We start from the raw sequence: 18,864 nt of genomic DNA on the forward strand, positions 1-18,864 counted from the left end.
ATTTCATGCCTCAATATCCAACAGATTTATTCTTCGTCAAAAAGATCTTTGTGGAGCTTAAATGCGAGGAGAAGAAGGGCCAAAACATCTGCCAAATGTCTCCCCCGGTGAGTCGTCATCTATTCAAATACTCCACTCGACCGTCGAATTTCTCCTCGAGAAAATCCAAACAATCGAGTGCACTTTTCCCAAAAAACCGTGAGATTCGGTTGAAATAGATTTTCTTTGCTAAGTATCTACTAGAACTAGAGAGGAATTTATGGTCGAAGGCATAAGAAGCCCAATAATGTTTTTACAGTTTTTAACATCAGTAAGAAATGAAGTCGAGCCACTTCCAATATTTTTCTGAGACTGTCCCTGCCCACAAGGATTCAACAGAGCTTTGTATTTTTTATTAAATAAATTTTCATGTCCAAATTAACTATTGATTGGCCTTAGAACCGGTCAAGAAAACGGTGGGAGGTAAAATTTGTGTGTCCAAATGTCGTCTCTTGAAACGACCCATAACCTCAAAATCGTTTTGAATTGTTTTCCGATAGAAAAAATAAAATCGGGGTGATAAATCACACCAAGGTGTTCCAATAAAGGACCCTGGACGAAATAGTATCGGGCTTGACTACTGTTGCCTTTTGAATGGAAATAGTGACGCTCGTAGGTCTCCACCAATGGGTGGCCTTCATTTATTTGGTGGTGGGAGCATCGTAAAAGGCGCCTGCATGGCGTTGGTTCATGCACAGTGCTGTTCATGTAGATGTAGTACGGGATACCGTACGGTATTGAATGGCGAGACAGTGGTTTTTTGAGAAATGCCTTGGTGATAAACTGACACTCGAGTGCATTAACTTTTTTTTAGTCGATATTAATTAGCAACGAAACGGTGAGTGCTAGGATTATTGGTGGAGTTTATTCAATTGCTGATTTATTATTTTTGTGGTGAATATGTGACAAGTGTTGGGGGCGATCAATGCTTCCCCTTCGGGTGTGCCCGTTCTATTCGCCAAGCCCGAATCAATCCCCTCGCATTTTGTTGTTTTAGTTGGCTTCTTTGATTGTTGTTGAGGGCTTCGGGGTCACTGACGGGGTTTTGCCAGGGGCAGGGGCTATTAAGGGGGTTATTGCTATTTTTAAATGGTGTTGTCATATATTTCCAAGGCTCGTAGACCCGGTGATATCATCCAGGGGCTACCTGTTTCGCAGTGCGCGTGCGAGCGTCAATTACACAATCCTCGGGGGATATGTACGGTGTACGAGTAATTGTCAATGAGGATATCGTAAATTTTGTTCTGGGATTTATTGGATAATGGTGTGAGAGATTTTTCAGTCGTTGAGAATTCTCGGGACTTACCTTAGGGGGTGAGAACACGGAAACTCTGTCGAGGGTGAGTTTTTGGGGGGGCCCGGGGCAATGGGAGATACAGATTTTTTTAGGGCGCCTTTGGGGGGCAGGAATCGTTAAAAATCTCTTTGTATCTCTTTTCTAAAGACGTAATTCAGAATTAGAGCTGCTGAACAATTTATTTACATTATCAGAAAAAAAACTGGAAGCTTTGAAAATGTTTTATGATTTTTTCGGTCAGTGCAGTTCAATCTAGTGCTATGAGGATATCGTGAATTTTTTTTTGAGACCTGATTGGGGTTGCGAGACCTTTTTCAGTCCTTAGAATTTTTGGGGAATGCCGTAAAGAGGGTGCGATCACAGGAATTCCACCGAGGGGGAGTTTTGAGGGCTCCCCGAAGGAGAAGAGTAGAGAATTGTTGGAGGTGTCTTGGGAGGAGTGGAATTTAGACATACATGTCTTTACAGACTTATCTGTATGTTCTGCCAAAGAAATGGAATTCTTCTGAAATCATAAAGAGTACACTCCCATCAGAATTAATTTCCATCATCTGAATTAGAGCTGCAGAAAACAGAGCTAGGATTGAAATCTCAGAATCCAAGAGAAATATTAATTCATGTCTATCTTTGACGGTGATGACATTCGCACATCTGAGTTGTCTGGTGTTGCTATTCTTGGTCTTTTTTTAGTAGATACCACATTTTGTATGCGAAAAAATCCATAAAGATTACCATAAAAGATTTAGCGATCACAGTAAACCACCGTTTTGTGCTAACAGTTCATTGTAAAATAACTCTCTCGATTTTTTAGTAAAAAAGCATGAATTCTAAATCCAAATCTTACTGACTTCTAGTCATCTCATAGAGTTTGGAACAATCTTTCAATAACAATGATGATGTATATACCGGAAATTTCCGTCAAAAAATTCAGTACTTTACATTTGATAGCCTCTCAAGTCGTCTCCAGTGGTAACCGCCGAGCCAAAACAATCATCTGTCTTGATGTTCGAAGAAACCGGAAATGCGAAGAAATGTTTAATCGAAGGACGGGCGGGTGGGAGTTTAAAGAGCAGAAAAGGTCGCGAACGGTCCGAAAGGGCGATTGAATGTGCTCAGTGATATTCACACATACATCCTCCGCACTCATCAAAGTAAAGAATTATTTATGATTTTGTTGTTGCAGAGCAAATAGCTGAGAGACCGTGACCATGAGGTGTTCATTATTTATTGTTGTAGCATCGGCGCTATACGCGTCGGCCTCAAGTGAGTGGATAAACTTGGAATGAATTTATGTAGTTTAGATGGTCGTGAGAAAAAAAAAGTGAGAGATCGACTCAATAGTATTTTTTTTCAGCTAAAAATTGATTATTTGGTGAATGGTGTAATTACGTTAATAATATGCACCTGTGGTACATATTTTAATGGCTATTTTGTTTTTTTCTGGGTTCTATAGTTCGATTTCCGGGTTATTTCCAAGGTGATGAGACTATCGATGACAGACACGTAGATTTTAACAATTTTTGGCTTTTTTCGTGTCACTTATTAATCTAAATTCATTAGATCCATCTAGTGTTGCTATGAATCATCAACCCGGCTCACTAAGTCTCCAATCGATAATCATTAAACAGTTGTCTCATTCAATCATATAATTGTTTGAATCTCATTGCTTACTTATGAAAATATTATTAGAAAAATCTATCAAAATGCTGTTGAAAAATTCCAGCAGAATAACTTATTCAGAAAAATCAATATCTAGAAAGTTATTCCGCAAATGAGTATTTTTTGAGAAGGATAAGTTGTACAATTTTTTAACAGAATTTTTTATTTTTAGATTTTTCCCACGTGTTGATTTTCATAATTAATTTTCTTAACAAGTGTGGTACTGTCTGATTTAAATTAATCTCCCATTATCTTTCCATTGAGTGTAATTTCTATAGATAAGTTATAGAATTAACTGTTTGATGTATGAACTCTTCGAACTAAAGAACAAATATCACAATGAACTGTCAATTCTAGTTCAATCCCCGCCAAGGATATCAAAACAACCACCGACTGACGAGCTACTCTTTCAAGTGGCCCAGGCTAAACTCAACGAGAACGACAAACCTTTTCTAATTGAGTGCGAGGCGGAAGGCGAGCCGGCCCCAACGTAAGTCCATTTCCTTTATTTCGTCATCATCAGTCATAATTTGAATCGCGGTGAGGATTGTTAATGCAGTTGAGCTATCAGAATGAACGCTCGAGTTGGCTGGAGTTGTGCAGTAAGACACAACTGGGATTAATCAGTTGGATGACCTCATATAGAAGCCCTTCCCCTCTCTAACTCCCCCACGGGGGGCATATGAAATTACCACGCCCCAGCGTTTTTAAATCCTCGAGACTTTTTGATTCATTAATCGCGGAACGAATGAAATGGGTGAAAGTAAATCAGGCCACAAAAAGATGATTCAATTTTTTAATTTAAAATTATTTTCACGTAATCTCCTCACTCTTTATTTGCCGACAATTACGAACAATTAGGTATTTCACCTACTCCCGTTTCCCCACAGCTATCGCTGGATAAAAAATGGCAAGAAATTCGAGAGTAGATCCTACAAAGACCGAATAATCCAGCAACCAGGTCGCGGTACACTCGTGATAGCGCGTCCTCGTGACGAGGATCTCGGTCAGTACCAATGTTTCGCGGAGAACGAATGGGGAATAGCGACCTCCAACTCTGTCTTCGTCCGGAAGGCCGTGCTGAGCTCCTTCAAAGACGAGGATCCAATGACCCTGACAGCCCAGGAGGGTTCGCCCTTCCAGCTGGCCTGTCAACCTCCGGAGGGTTGGCCGAAGCCCAACGTCTACTGGCTCATTCAGGACACTACGGGAATAATAAAATCCATCAACAATTCCCGCATGACTCTCGACCCGGAGGGAAACCTCTGGTTCTCCAACGTCACTCGAGACGATGCCTCCGACGATTTTTACTACGCGTGTGCTGCCACTTCGGTCCACCGAAAAGAATACAAATTGGGGAATCGATTTCTCCTCAATGTCATCTCAACAGGTGCTTCAGCATCTCACAACAAGCGCCAGCCGGTGGTTCAGTACCTCTCGAAGCCGAATGAAGTGGCCCTCAGGGGAAAGAAAGTGGAGTTATTCTGTATCTTTGGGGGTACGCCCCTTCCTGAAACCGTTTGGATGAAAAATGGAGTCCGAATAAAGCCAAACGATCGGGTTAATCACGGAAATTACGGTAAATCATTGATCATTAAACACGTCAACTTTGACGACGAGGGCTCATACAGCTGCGAGGCCTTCAACGGTGTCGGCAAGCCTGGCACTCACTCGATAGACTTGAAAGTTGTCGCTGTTCCCTACTTCACGGCAGAACCGGAGATCCACACAGCAGCTGAGGACGAGACAGTTGAGTTCAGGTGCGAAGCATCTGGTGTACCTCAACCCAAGATAGAGTGGATTCACAATGGCCGGCCTATCACCGAGGCGCCGGCGAATCCCCGTCGTAGAGTCACTGAAACGAGGATTATCATCGAAGGACTGACGAAGAAGGACACAGGAAATTACGGCTGCAATGCAACTAATTCCCTGGGATATGTCTACAAGGACGTCTACGTCAATGTTCTCGCCCTCGAGCCGGAGATGACGGATCCACCGATGAACGAGGCCACAGTGGATGGTACCACTGTGCAGATGACATGCCATGTCATCGGGGCGCCGAAACCCACGATCAAGTGGCTAAAGGGGGGAGAGGAAGTCAGTGGAGAGCGATACAAAGTCCTGAGCACTGGTGATCTTCAGATATCGAACGTTCAGTTTGGGGACGCAGGCACTTACACTTGTCATGCCCAGAATAAATTCGGTCAAATCGATGCGTCAGCGAATCTAGTGGTGAAGGAGCACACAAGAATTATGAAGAAACCGAAGGATTATGAAACAGCTGCTGGAGAGACAGCGATGTTTAGGTGTATTGCAGTAGCTGACTCCAGTTTGACTCTGGAGATAGAGTGGCTGAAGGACGACGAGACGATCGATACAGATGTCGAGCCGAGGTTCATCGTCACCAGCGACTCCTCTCTTTCCATTACGAAGACTGTCGAATCAGACTCAGGGGTTTACTCCTGTCGGGCTTTCACTGAGCTCGACGAGCAGAAGGCAAATGCCAATTTGACAGTTCAAGATGTACCTGATGCGCCTGTTTTGTCGAGCAACGAGTGCTACGAGCGTCAGGCGAGAATCACCTGGACACCGAGGAGGGACAATCAAGCACCTATATTGCGTTATCAGGTTCAGTATAATACTTCGTTTACACCGGACATCTGGGAGACTGTTCGCGATAATATCGCACCCAGCGAACGAACCGCGGGCATCGATATGTCCCCCTGGGCCAATTACACATTCAGGGTCATCGCCTGGAATAAAATAGGGGCCTCACAACCGTCAACTCCCTCGACAGTCTGCAGGACTCAGCCTGACATCCCTCACAAGAATCCCTCCAACGTTATGGGGAATGGAACAACTCCGCAGAACCTCGTTATCAGCTGGACTGTCATGCCCCAGATCGAGCATCATGCACCCAAGTTTATTTACAAAGTGTACTACAGACGCGATGTTCCCGGTCAAGAGTGGACAAAGGTGGAGATCAATAACTGGAGGACCAACAGACTCGAGGTGGACAATCAGCCGACTTATCAGAGGTATCAAATCAAAGTGGTAGCGCAGAATGAAATTGGAGAGTCTAGAGTAGTTCCTGACATAGTTATGGGATACTCCGGAGAAGATCAGCCGACTACAGCACCTGGGAATTTTACGGTTGAAGAAGTTAGGTCGAGTACAACTGCTGTTTTGTCTTGGTCTCGAGTGCCTTTGGAGTCTGTCAGGGGAGAGCTCAAGGGGTACAAAGTGCAGACGTGGACAGAGAGGGATGGAGAGGATGGCATGAGAGAGATTACTCTGGAGGGGGCAGGCATCACTCGAGCTGCAATCGACAAGTTCGTTCCCTTCAGCAAAAATTATGTGAGAATGTTTGTTTTCAATGGGCGATTTAATGGACCTCCCTCGGAGACACTGAGCTTTGATACTCCAGAGGGGGTACCGGGAACTGTTCTCAGTCTTGATGCCTATCCCATGGGCTCCAGTGCCATGATGCTGAGGTGGACCAAGCCGATTGAGCCCAATGGTAGACTCACTGGTTACAGGATTTATTACGAAATTATCAATGGGACTGAGGTGGGACCTCTCGTGGAGAGGGAGCCCAGAGTGATGCATCCAGAGGCTGATTCTGCTAAGATCGCTGGACTCAGGCAAGAGACCAAGTATAGAGTCCACGTCAGGGCAACTACCAGTGCTGGAGAGGGAGTCGATTTCTATGTCGAGGAGAGTACCAGGGAGTCTATGACACCTGATGTTCCCACATTCAGGTGGGAGACCATTCCTAAAGAGAATGGTCTCGCCAATGTCAAGGTCATTTGGCTGCCTGATAGGGGGGGATACCCTGGTAGCAGCTTCTTTGTTAATTACAAACAACCGAATCAGGCTGTCGAGGATCGCACTGAACCTGAGTACTTGAACAATGAAATTGAAATCAGAGGACTGCAGAGTGGAGAGACGTATGAAATGCAAGTCGTTGCAGTTGATGGGAAATACATGACACCCAGCAAGTGGCAGCTGGTCGAGACCAGCAGTGAGGGGCCTATTATTCAGCCTAAGGAGAATGTGGCCACCGCAGGATGGTTTATTGGTGAGTTCATGATTTTTTTTTACGTTCCACCGTCAGCTGGAGGACTGATCTTGAATTTTTTATTCGCGGAGCAAATCCATTTTCGGTAAATTTCACCAATCCTCTCGTTCTTTGTGTTTTAATCAATAAACTCGATTGTTAAGGCATGATGCTGGCTATAGCATTCCTCCTAATGGTGCTGATTATTGTATGCGTGATAAAACGCAATCGTGGTGGCAAATATGCCGTGCACGAACGCGAACTTGCGGCTGGAAGGGGTGACTATCCAGACGAGGGTGGATTCCATGAATATTCACAGCCCCTGGACACTAAATCGGCGGGGGGTCGTGCCTCGATCGCGTCATCGTCTCATCAGGATGGAAAACATCCGGAGTCGGACACTGACTCCATGGCAGAGTACGGGGAGGGTGACACTGGTAAGTCTCCCCGACTTTTAATCTTGATCTCACGCTTTTTGGGGTAGAGTTTTTTTAATAGTTGCCAGAAAGCCCCTTACACTATACATCTCACTGATTACATCTCACCCTTGTATATTTGATTTATATTCATGCTCATCCCCGGTTATTGCTCGTTCCGCTATGACATCTGGATTATTATATCGATTATACTTTTGTCGGTATCATCTCATCGTTTATTCATCCATTATTATTTTTTGTTCATGTTTTTTTTTGTTTTTCGTTTCGTTACGTTGTAATGTAACAGAGGGCATGAACGAAGATGGATCGTTCATTGGTCAGTACGGGAGACAGAAGAAACCGGAGCCCAATTCTCAGGCATTCGCAACATTGGTTTGAGGTATGTGATAAGGTAATTGATTAAGACTTTCAGGGGGTTGTCGTAATACTTTGGGAGATCAAAAATATAACGAAGATTAATTTCTTATTTTGTATCTCATGAAATATTAAGAAAAATATATATGTGAACCCCACGCCTCATCAGTAAAATAATTGCATATTGACAAATTTGTTGTCAATTCATCGCTGGATGGAAAAGTGAAGAGAAATTGCAATTTTTATTTCTGAATTTCACAGGACGTTTCACCGAAGACGGATCATTTATCGGGCAATACGGACCGAAGAACCGACCCGATGGAACTCCATCCCTTCAAACCGGCTCAATGGCCACGTACGTCTAACGAGACTAAAAACCCAGTGTGTTGAATCATCAATATTCATGTCCATGACAGGGACACTCATGCCTGCCGACAATGCAGCTAATTAAAAAAGAATAATACACCTTGCGCCGGGCGCAATGTCCACTTCTTACTGCCAATTAGAATTTTTTGGGTTTTGGGTTTTATATATCATCTGAGTGGCAAAATTGACTGAATTCAACTTCAAAATCTCACAATTTTACAATCTTAAAATCACAAAGACTCGTGAATTTCATGATTTTCAACTGAAATCTCCAATTCTCACGACATATCGTTCATCAACGACTCAACAAGTATTTTGTCTAACGAAAAACAACAGTTTATTGACTGTTTATTTTTCATTAACAATTCAGAAGATTATTCCATCCATCATTGAATCCCAAGAATTTTCCCACATTTATTATAAAACCCAAAGGCATTAGATGTTTTTTCTTAGCGGGCTATTTACAATGAGAAAATAATTTGTGAGAGCTAAAATCGTGTTAGAGAATATTATCGCATCACCAGATGCTTTTTTCGAAGCCTTAAAATTATAAACATCAGCCAGGTGAATAATTCATCCCAATCGGAAGAAGAAACAATCCGATTGAGTTAAATCATTCAGCCTGAGTGACTGTACATTAATTATTTCAACCGTTTTTTCGTCATTATTCGGCCTAGATTAATTAGCTTAAACAGGGTAACGTGCGTTACGTTTTTTCCTATTTAATATGAAAGTTAAAAGAAATGAGTTGACTGGGCTCCTTCGACTGAAATTAAATTATTTCTTATTATGTTCAAATATTTGGTGAGGCGAAATGATCAGTAATGTCAGCATTATTGATGTGCTCGAGACAAATATAAAAAAAAATTTAATATACTAAAGATTTTATTGACTGCTATTAATATTGAATTTATGATAACGTATATAAATTCTCAACTGAGCGAGGACGACAGCGATTACGTGTACCACAAATTAAAAGAATTAATCATTAAATTATTGCAGTAAAATTGAGGTAAAAACACGTATTGCCGGCCCGATCCTCAACCATTGACGTAATAATTTTTCACAAAATTATCATGATAAAAGTAATGAGCAAGACTTTTCATATTGAAATATCAGAGAATGAGATAAGCAACGGCAAATTAAAATATTCATTCGTTAACTGAGTGTCGCTGAATGTTGCTTTTTCTGTGAGAACACGCTTACGTCGATTATCATTTAATATTTATATTGAATTTTGATAACAAGTTTTCTTTGGCACGCCATTTCTAGACTAGATTAATGATAAAGGACTATTTAATATATTGAATCATTGAATATATATAGAATATATTATATGAGTTAGTGTTAGATTTTCGAGAGAAAGTGACAACACAAGAGCAGCTATTATATTAGAATTATTGCATTATATGTAACTATCATTGATTCGCACCAAAAGACACATAGAATTACGTTGAGTTGCGATGGTTTTTTATTTCATTTTTTTTGTATAGGAGATGCTAAAGAAAATGAAAAACTATGGGTTGGGCTTGGAAAATTAATAATTGGACGGGAATAGTGATGAAGCTATCGAGGTATTACACAATCGGTGAATTATTTCGTATATTTTTCTATCGTACCGAGGACGTATAGAATAATAAAACTGTTTATCCATTAAATCCCCCATCCCAAATCACCTTGAATCTCAATTTAGATCTGTGGTTGACCAGTGGCAGCTACTTCTCCCCGTAAACTTCCAGTATTTTTTTTTTATTTCAGCAGTAATGTTGTTAACCGACTTGAATCTGTTCAGATTGTCTGTGGGTTTTCTAAGAATATCTCGGGCTCTAAGGAGCATGAAAAATGTTTCCTCCAATATTCATTGTAGAGAAAAATTTTGCTTTTCGCCGTAGATTCGGAGATATTCGTAGAAAATTCATCGAACAACTGAGTCGACCTAAACCGGTTTACCAATTCATTGATGATTTGAATTCAAGACGTTAGTGACTTACGACGTTTATTTTCTATAATTTTAAGGCTTCCCTTGAGTATTGCATTGACAAAATTCACTTTTTGAATGGTGAATCAAAGTTCGGAACAATAATTTTAGGGGTAAATGTACTAAAATCATTGACTAGTTGTTGGTGGGGGGGAAGAGTGAAATTTTACAATGGAATTACTCAAATGCTATTCATGTCTGCATTTTATGATGACTAAGGAGATAGTAGGAGTATTATACCAGTGAAAATAGCAATTGTAAAACGGTACTCAATTAGTATTTTGTATGGAACAGTAGAGAAAATTGCCTAGGTTCGATTCATTCATTTTTCATTCGTCAGTTGCGATGTAAATCGCTACTACTTTTCATTTCATCCGGATGATTTTTTTTTCTGGGTTTCGAACTGCCGAGAATAGCCAATTGATGTCACTAATCATTCGTACAATACTCAAGATCATTGAGCAGTTCAAATCAACAGTTGTGTCAGCATTATTCGAATTGAAACATGAGACAAATTGATTACTCGTATTGATACGAATGGTTGTGACGATCTTAAATATATACCCCGATAGAATAAGAGAGAGTATTTGTTCCTTTTGTGAGAGACACAGGGCAAATCGCACGATTTTTTCATTAGTCTCAGTAATCATTTCAATGTTCTACCGAAATGAGGAATAATTAGCAGTCGCAGCTGTGATTGTAGCGTTTTGTATTGGAAATTAATTGAAGTGAGAGGGATTGTACATCAGAAATCCACAAGACTACTGTAGTTTATATGTGATTATTATAGTTTGCGTTGTTAGAGTTCCAGTGCAAATTTTTCCTTTTTTCTGTTGAAACTTAGTTGACGATGTACTGTCGATCTTTAATAACGTGCATTCCATCATACGTCCATGTAACATCTCCCATGTCAATAAAAGAATTAAAAATTAAATCCTTGGTTGAATTGTTTTTTTTTGTATGAAATCCGTTTAACCTCTGTCTGCTGAGGGAAATAAAAAATTCGTACGGAGGTGATGGGGAATTCCAACGATTTCGATAAGAAAAGACACTTTATTTGGATCATAAATAAAGCACATAATTTTTCTGTTAATATAAATATATTTTTCCATGTAATCAATCATGATTGCACTCTCTTCGGTTTTTTTCATTTAAAATCAACAGATTGTAGATGCCGTAATCAGATTTTTTTCACTAATCTCGCGGTAAATTGACAAATATTGACATTAATTCACAAATGATTCATTCAGTTAAAAAAACACGTGACAAGTAGCTGAAGTTTGTAAAGTATAAAATTGTAATATCGTAAAATGCATATTTTGATGTCTGTTTGTTTAAAAAATATCATTAATTCTAAATAATGACGATGATTTTGGAAGATGCATGATAAGTAACTCTAGTGTACGTTATTTCGGAAGATACAATTTGGATTGGACAGTTATTCGTGATTAATCAGTCAAATGTGTCCGCGATTACATTGCTGACGATGAACAATACGAAAATAAAGGACGAAATGCAGTTCTAATGCCCGCTTCGGCTGTGAACAATTGCATTCAATTCATGTGCCCAATAATTGACCTAACGAAAAACCACTCAATACGATGTACAATTATCTAGTATTTGAAGGCACTTTATGTTCAATAAAATGAGAAGAAAAATCACGGCACAAAATAATCGAATGAATGTCTTAACAACTAATAGAGATTAAATAACTAATAATTAAGTGTGAACCAAAGATTCCGTGCCCTGACGAGGAAAAAAAATCCTTCTCTTCTTCTCATATCTCCTAGACTTACATATAGTCTAAGTAATATGGCAGTAAATTTAACGTAAAAATAAAACAGTTATCCCTAGTTATTACGTTAGTTAGATTAATCATCGTAACGTTTAAATAGTATTTTTGTTTTCGTTTTGTTTTTGTAAAATAAGACTAACAGTTGTGCAATCAACTCGTCACACAGTTAAAGATTCTTCACTCGAATTGGAAAATTCCAATAATTATTTTCTTTGTTTCAATGTTCCATACTAATACATTAATTTCTCCCTCTTCACTTGCCAGCATAAGTTGGATTCTTGAATGTCGAGGTGGCTTGCTTGTAGATTGGATTCTCCCCCTGCATACACCAACAAATCATTTATTTTACGACAAAAACAAAGAGATGCTGACTAAAACGAAATATTCACTCACCGTGTCCCACTTCGCCATCATCCTCTCCTTCTCGAACTTGGCGAACTCCCTCCTGTCGTGGATAGTGGTGACCATTTTCCAAAGCAGCAAGAAAGCCAGCCCAATCAGAACAATAGCAGCAATAACACCTAAAATAATTCCAGGCACAAAAATCGTAGGAGGGCATTCCCTCTCCTTCTGCGCTTCGATGATCAAACAGTTCTCCTCATTATAATAATACTTGAAATGATTTTTGCAGTCCTGTTCGTCGATGAACATGCAGGCCTCCTCATCCTTATCAATATCAATTTGAACAGTCTCGACCCCATAAATATTTTTGTACCCCTTCGTGACGTTGCAGACACTGTAGCACTCCTCTTTCGTCATGTTTCCAGTCTCATGTACCACACACTGGACACAGGGTCTCAGTTCCTCGCAGAGGCTGGCACAAGAGGGACATTTGTTGCAGTACTTCCCCGAGTACCTGATGTCCCCCTCCTGATGGCACTTGCACTCTCCACATATGCAATCCCCGTGATCAGAGCAGTATTTTCCAGAGTTGGGGGCCATGCAGGTCTCCTTGGAGGTCTTGCAGCTACAGCTGTCCCCCTCCCAGCCAGGATCACAGGCGCAATTACCACATTCACACCTTCCATGCCCAGAACACAGAATTCCCTTGTTCCTTTCGCAGGAGAAATTATCGCACTCGCAGTAACGACCTGAGAACACCTCTCCCGAGTCCCCTCGCCTGTGGCATATGCATTGACCACACTCGCAGTCACCTCGACCAGAGCAGTCGGGCTTGGAGTCGTCTGGCCGGCAAGCATTAGTCTCATTAACGTAATGAGGAGTATTATCGTGTTTCGAGCATTGACAAGCGTTTCCAAAGACTCCATCGTCACAATCACAGATGCCACAAGCCAGGGTACCTCTGCCATTGCAAGATGAAGATCTTGGCTGGTACATTGGCCCTGAATGTTCACACTCGCAGTCGCAGATCATCTCGAGGTTCACTGTCAAAGTCTCATTGATGCCCACTGGGTAGATCTCGAAGGTCTGCTTCCACTGGGTTCTGTTTGTTGGGCAGGCAACGACTTCTATCACCGCTGTGAAATGGACGACATTTCCAACTTTCAAGCCATCGCACTTTGATGTCTCTATCTCTGGTCCCCCCAGGCATTTGGAATAGTACCGGACCTTGATCATGCTGCTGGCAGTGTCCTTCATCTCGACTGAACTCGAGATCTTGTCGTACTGCTCACGAATCAGGGAGACTATATTGCTGGAGTCGTTGAGGAGCTTTCCAGCGAAGGAACCTTCAACGTGCTTCGTGAGACGCTTGTAGATTCCTATCTGCTCTTCTGTCACTGCCCAGATGATGTTTATCGCGTTCTGCTTCACTTTGAGGTTTATCTGGGAGATACTGGGGTAGTCTTGAACGGATGAGTGAGTGTAAAGGCCTGTTCTGTCCAGGTGACACTCACCGTCGTTGGGCTTGATAATGCCACCGAGTTTTCCATCTCCCGCATAGTGAAAGCCAGCATCTGTCGAGAAGACCAACAGTCGTCTTGCTTTTTCACGCCAACCGATCTCACGCCTGCAGACAATTGCCTGCATAATCGCATCGAAGCCTCCCTCGGGGGCGTCTAGATTTCCGGAGACCTCTGCATTGCTCACAAGACTCGCGAAGGCACTCGTGTCTGTGGACAAGGTCATCACGTTCCTGTAGCCGTAAGGGGCAGCGCAATCTTTACAGGGAGCGATCAAGGACTTGGGCATGGTGTTGACATATGGCATAACCACTTTGTCGACGAAGCTACCGAAGCCCAGACGAAAATTGCTAGTGATTTTACTCATCTCAGAGACCAACAGTTGACCCAGCGCCGACAACTTCTTCTGATCGTCCTCCATGGACTTCGAGAGGTCCATGAGGTAGTAGAGGTCCACTGGGTAGTCCTCTGCTTGAGAATAGGAGAAGGTCATTCTGTAGGCTTCGTTTATCCGGAGCTTCAGGTTTACTTCCTGCGGCCAGAGCTGAACTGCTTCCTGTTTTGAGGATGAGGAAGATGATGATGATGATGATGAGGAGGAGGATACGGAGGACGAGGAGGAGGACCAGGAGGAGCTGGACTCTGATATGGAACCACCGCTCGACGAACCTCCAGAGCCACCAGCAATAAAACCCCCTTTCGTCAGGTTCTTGTAGCGAATCATGCTGAAGACATTGTCGGGATTTATCGTGAATTCTTCAGAGCAGGCTTCCAGGATCTTCGGGTTCTGATTCGGACGGAAACAGCGGTTCTCCGAGAAATTCTGGGCGAGGGGAGAGTGAAGAATTAATTTTTACTTGAGAATTCAAAGGTAAAGCTCAGGGAAAAAGTGAACCAAGTCATTTTTCCACTGATTTTTTTGAGGTTATCTTACGATTGGAAGGGGATCGAGAAATTTTTGCATTTTTTTGGCAGAACATTCGTATATAGTTCATGAATTATCAATGATTATCAAGGACTTACCGGTTGTGCACACCAGGCACAAGTGGATGTTCGTATGCACTCGTGACATTTTAATTTGCTAAAACACGGATTTGATCCCGATGTCTCTGAGCTGGAGTAATCCCCTGTCACCCCAACGGCACATATCACCAGGGATATGGCTAGGATGAACAATAAGCTGCCCATCATCCCTGCAAATCACACGATTAATTCACGAGCCTCCAGGAGGAGTAATAACACTAATTGGGGTATCTCATTATCTAAAAATATTGCTTGTGTCTCACTGCAATGAAAATTTAGGACGCACAACGCGTATAAACGATATTCAGGAGTCACCGGAGCCGCCGCTATTATTAAGACTGACTCAGTTTTCTTGGCACCCGTTGATTCAACTTTACTTACACATGACGGATGCTAGGTATTTTATACAGTGAACACACGTATGTTTTTATCAAGAAGAAGGCAACGCTTATCTCGTGGGAGATGTCTCTCCCTTTTACATCTCACTTTCGTTCCGAGAATAAACAAATGAATATGAAAATGGTAGTTAGACAACGTATCAGACAAAAACTACTAACTCCGCATAAAATCTCAACAACACCATTCGGAACGTAATTAATTAGCGAATTGAATGTCAGCAGAAATTAGAGTGAATACCGGGACGAAGTTTTAATTACCCCAACAAATGATTGTTTTGATGCTGAATTCTCTAAACAAAGGCAATGAAATGTCAGACTGGCCGAGAATCAAAACAGCCCTTAAAATACTCCAAAACTGGAGCGAAACCCCCGATCAATGTCACAGTTATCGCCACAATTTCGCAGATATATCGAGGATAATCCTATCACGATTAATTTTATAAATCGACGGTGTGAGGTGCACTCTAGGTGCGGTCGAAAACCAGCTCACCCACGCTTCCTTCCGACGCTCTCTGTGTTACTCAACACCCTTCCAACTTTCGTCTCAACAATCTCACAAAAAACTTGTGTCCATTAATGGCTCGATACGTTGACAATGATAAAAAGTCGATGATGTTTGACATGAATCAGACGCAAGGATGAATGATGCACTAAAGGAGTTCAATACAATCGTGATAAATCGCTAGAGAAAGGATGTCGTCATCATTATTTTTATTCGACGACTTTGTGCACCCCGAAATTCATGCCACAACACTCTCCATTGACACACGCCGGGGAGGATGTACATAATTAATGATCTTGTTGGACTATTCCTTACTTTTAGTCGTTATCACGGGGAGAAGGTCCACTTCACTACTGCATCACAGCTCTCGTTGGGAGTGCAGTGTTTTACTTTTTTTCCCTTTTGACTTGATTACCATAAAAGGTAACCCGCAATTCGGTGGAATCTCCTGAACTATCACGATCAACTGCCGACGAAGCGGCGGGGAAGACGGTTTCATGGGCTGGATTGCACTGGGACTCCGTTAGATGGCCCTCTTCGTGCTTGGGGACGATGTTCAGGGTCAAGTGTTGCTGTTCTCCGGTGATGACGATGTAAAGAGGAGTGGTACCAGTGGGAGAGATCGCGCTTCTTCGGGTGCATTCGGCTTGTACGGAATGCAACGGGGAGTGACGGAGGGACACGAGGAAAATATTCAAAATTGCGTAGGGGGATTCTGGAGAAATTTTTTTTCCATTTTTTTCTCACGAATGGAAAAAGGTAATAAAGAAAAGTTGCCAGAGCTTTCGGCATGTGCTTTCAGTTCTAGGATATTCAGTAAAAACTGAGAAGAAAATTAATTCACATCGTGTTAGTATTTCATTGCTGACCTAGTGGAGGATGACACCAAGACATTTGTCATATCATTTGTCCGGAATTATCGCGGAAGACCCACGACGAAACAGTGAAGTCTTCGTGTCACATGATAAATGCAAAACAAATGAATAAACATTTAATTTTCTCCAAGCAAATAAACGCATGCGCGATATCACCACCTGACTTCACATCACATGCCCCACTCTCTTCATTTATTTTGTTGGTCAATGGGCCCTTTGGTGTTAAGGTTACGTCAAAATTCCTCACTCGAGTTGTCCCCAAAGTCCACGAGATAAAGCCAGTCCCCCCCAGGAACCCGGTGATGTGGGCCGACAGGAGAATCGCGAGCTATGCGATATGTCTCCTAGTGTTTCAAGTGCAACTGTCAAACAGTCGTACCTCCTGGAGGCTCAGTGCTGACGGTGTTGTGAAGGCAACACAGTTCGCCTCCTCCGTCGAGGACGATCTCATTTTTGATATTCTCGCCGCCACTGTCAGCTCCAGCAATGGACAGGGCTGGAGCAAAACAGCGGCCTCCGAGAGCAGGGAAAAAATCCAGGTCTACTGCAACGAGTACAACAGCTTTGTCGCGGGAAATCCCGATCGGTGAGCTGTGTGCATGTCCTGTCCTGTATGTATTTCACGTGTTTAGTTTTTTTTATTTGAAGGGGACTGCATGATCTGTTATTTCGTGTTTATTTAGGAGGATCTATTTTTAGTGCAGTTTATGTGCTTCTAGACGTGATGCCCAGCATCATCACTAATGGTTTTTTTTTGAGACGGGCAAAGTTTTTCTTAGGAGATTGAATTAATTGTTAGATGTCTATTGTATGGATATCATTGCTCCAGTGCCTGTGTGATATCAAGTTATTATTGTGATATCTTGCTGACCCATTTCCCTGACAAATCCTGCAAAAATATATCTTCTGAGCTCATTTATGTTTATTTATCCAATATAAAGTATAATTATGAACATAAACATGTTACAAATTAAATATAAAAATGTATTTTTGAATATCTTTTCATTTTTTATATTAATTAGTCACATAGGTCCACTCCTAGGCAATGAAACTGTATCTAACCGTAGTTTTCTGTTTTTGCCCGTAGTTAGTGTTTTGTGTGTGGCTTGCTGTGCTTTCCAGCATTAAAAAAGCCCCTTAAAATATTCTCCACCTAAAAATTGGCAGACGCTTGATGTCCTACGGATTGACGGAGCCCTCGAATATCACCGATACTGTATCTTCGTCTACTGGTGGCACGGGCGAGCCTAGTACGTGCCCAACTGGCCAGCAGTGCGATGACATTGTCCTGGACTGTGGTAAACCCGTGAATTACACGTACTATGATAATTTGGTGGGCATTGCCAACAGGAATAAGCATCCCCTGGTACCGGAGCCACACGTTGCTCTTATGTTTAAGAAGGGCAGCACTAAGGTCGAGGATGTGGACATTGATTTGCTGGAGAGACGTCTCAAGAAGGCCAAAAGAGAGGTACTTTGATAGAGAAAAAAATCCAAGTGTATTTTGCCTCGTGTGGATGATTATCATGATTCGAAATGCTTGGAATTAATTGTCTTTCAGAAACCAAAGTCTGTACAATTGTACAACCAAATCGGTAATTTCTGGCGCATAAAGGGCAATGCCGAGCGTTCGATCGAGTGTTTCAGGAGAGCACTGGCTGTGTCTCCTCATAATGCCGAAGTCCTACTGAATCTTGCAAGGGTCCTAATGGTCCTGCAATACCTCGACGACGCGACATACTTAGCTAGACGTTCGTTGGAGCTGCAGCCACCAGATCGCAATGCCTGGGAGCAATACCTCACTCTGGGACAGATATTCAAAGTAAAAGGACTGCGTTCGTACTTCTGGATGATCAATTTTGCATGTTTTTTCATTCTTTATTTCTCCTTCCAGGCTTATGGCCACTTCCAAGAGGCGGCCGTACATCTCCGACATGCCCTGGAGTTGAAGCCTGATTTGCAGGAAGCTGCTGATGCCCTGAAGGAAGTCGAGTCTTTACCCACTGCTAGCATACATGTGTATACATTGCTCATTATTGTGTGTTTGGTAAGATATTTTTTTTGTTTTGGAATTCTAGTGTTGGAATCCGTTTTTCTCCTACGTAGATATGGTTGAACCCTCTCCCTCGATAATTAAAATTAGTTTCATTCACCAGAAGATGAGTTGAATTAATTTTATTTGTATTTCAAATTTAATTAATTCCGCTAACCCGATTTCT

At 41.9% G+C, this 18,864-nt stretch overlaps 3 protein-coding genes across 14 annotated transcripts in view; 2 read left to right on the forward strand and 1 right to left on the reverse strand.

Annotated features, from left to right (window-relative positions):
- The first annotated feature begins 88 nt into the window (after nt 1-88).
- On the forward strand, nt 89-11,124 carry LOC135161766 (neuroglian-like). 8 transcript variants are annotated; one of them, XM_064119639.1, is made up of 8 exons: nt 720-877; nt 2,520-2,599; nt 2,790-2,813; nt 3,353-3,485; nt 3,886-7,076; nt 7,220-7,492; nt 7,779-7,883; nt 8,108-11,124. In XM_064119639.1, exons 2-7 carry the CDS (start codon nt 2,545-2,547, stop codon nt 7,868-7,870), a joined length of 3,768 nt encoding a protein of 1,255 aa, XP_063975709.1. In that variant the 5' UTR covers nt 720-877; nt 2,520-2,544; the 3' UTR covers nt 7,871-7,883; nt 8,108-11,124. The 8 variants fall into 8 exon arrangements, with proteins under 8 accessions (XP_063975712.1, XP_063975707.1, XP_063975709.1 ...); XM_064119638.1 differs by having other exon boundaries at nt 7,779-7,871; XM_064119637.1 differs by lacking the exons at nt 720-877; nt 7,779-7,883 and adding an exon at nt 93-107.
- LOC135161768 (integrin beta-PS-like) overlaps nt 7,219-18,864 on the reverse strand; it is a 25,855-nt gene continuing 14,209 nt past the window's right edge. The window contains exons 1-4 of one of the 5 annotated variants that reach the window (XM_064119646.1): nt 16,086-16,308; nt 14,871-15,040; nt 12,379-14,670; nt 7,219-12,304 (exon numbers count right to left, since the gene is read on the reverse strand). In XM_064119646.1, coding sequence (XP_063975716.1) covers nt 12,239-12,304; nt 12,379-14,670; nt 14,871-15,038 — 2,526 coding nt within the window. In that variant the 5' untranslated portion in view covers nt 15,039-15,040; nt 16,086-16,308 and the 3' untranslated portion in view covers nt 7,219-12,238. Of the gene's footprint in view, nt 12,305-12,378; nt 14,671-14,870; nt 15,041-15,251; nt 15,271-15,526; nt 15,727-15,758; nt 16,065-16,085; nt 16,309-18,864 lie in introns of those variants that run through there. The other 4 variants (XM_064119647.1, XM_064119649.1, XM_064119645.1 and 1 more) reach the window with 4 other exon arrangements.
- The window catches only part of LOC135161774 (uncharacterized), a 2,784-nt gene continuing 381 nt past the window's right edge, over nt 16,462-18,864 (forward strand). The window contains exons 1-4 of the mRNA XM_064119659.1: nt 16,462-17,231; nt 17,813-18,116; nt 18,207-18,467; nt 18,540-18,692. Of these exons, the coding sequence (XP_063975729.1) occupies nt 16,732-17,231; nt 17,813-18,116; nt 18,207-18,467; nt 18,540-18,692 (1,218 nt within the window). The 5' untranslated portion in view covers nt 16,462-16,731. The remainder of the gene's footprint in view (nt 17,232-17,812; nt 18,117-18,206; nt 18,468-18,539; nt 18,693-18,864) is intronic.

Source organism: Diachasmimorpha longicaudata, chromosome 4 (assembly GCF_034640455.1).
Source record: "Diachasmimorpha longicaudata isolate KC_UGA_2023 chromosome 4, iyDiaLong2, whole genome shotgun sequence".
In the NCBI taxonomy this organism is placed as follows: Eukaryota; Metazoa; Arthropoda; class Insecta; order Hymenoptera; family Braconidae; genus Diachasmimorpha; species Diachasmimorpha longicaudata.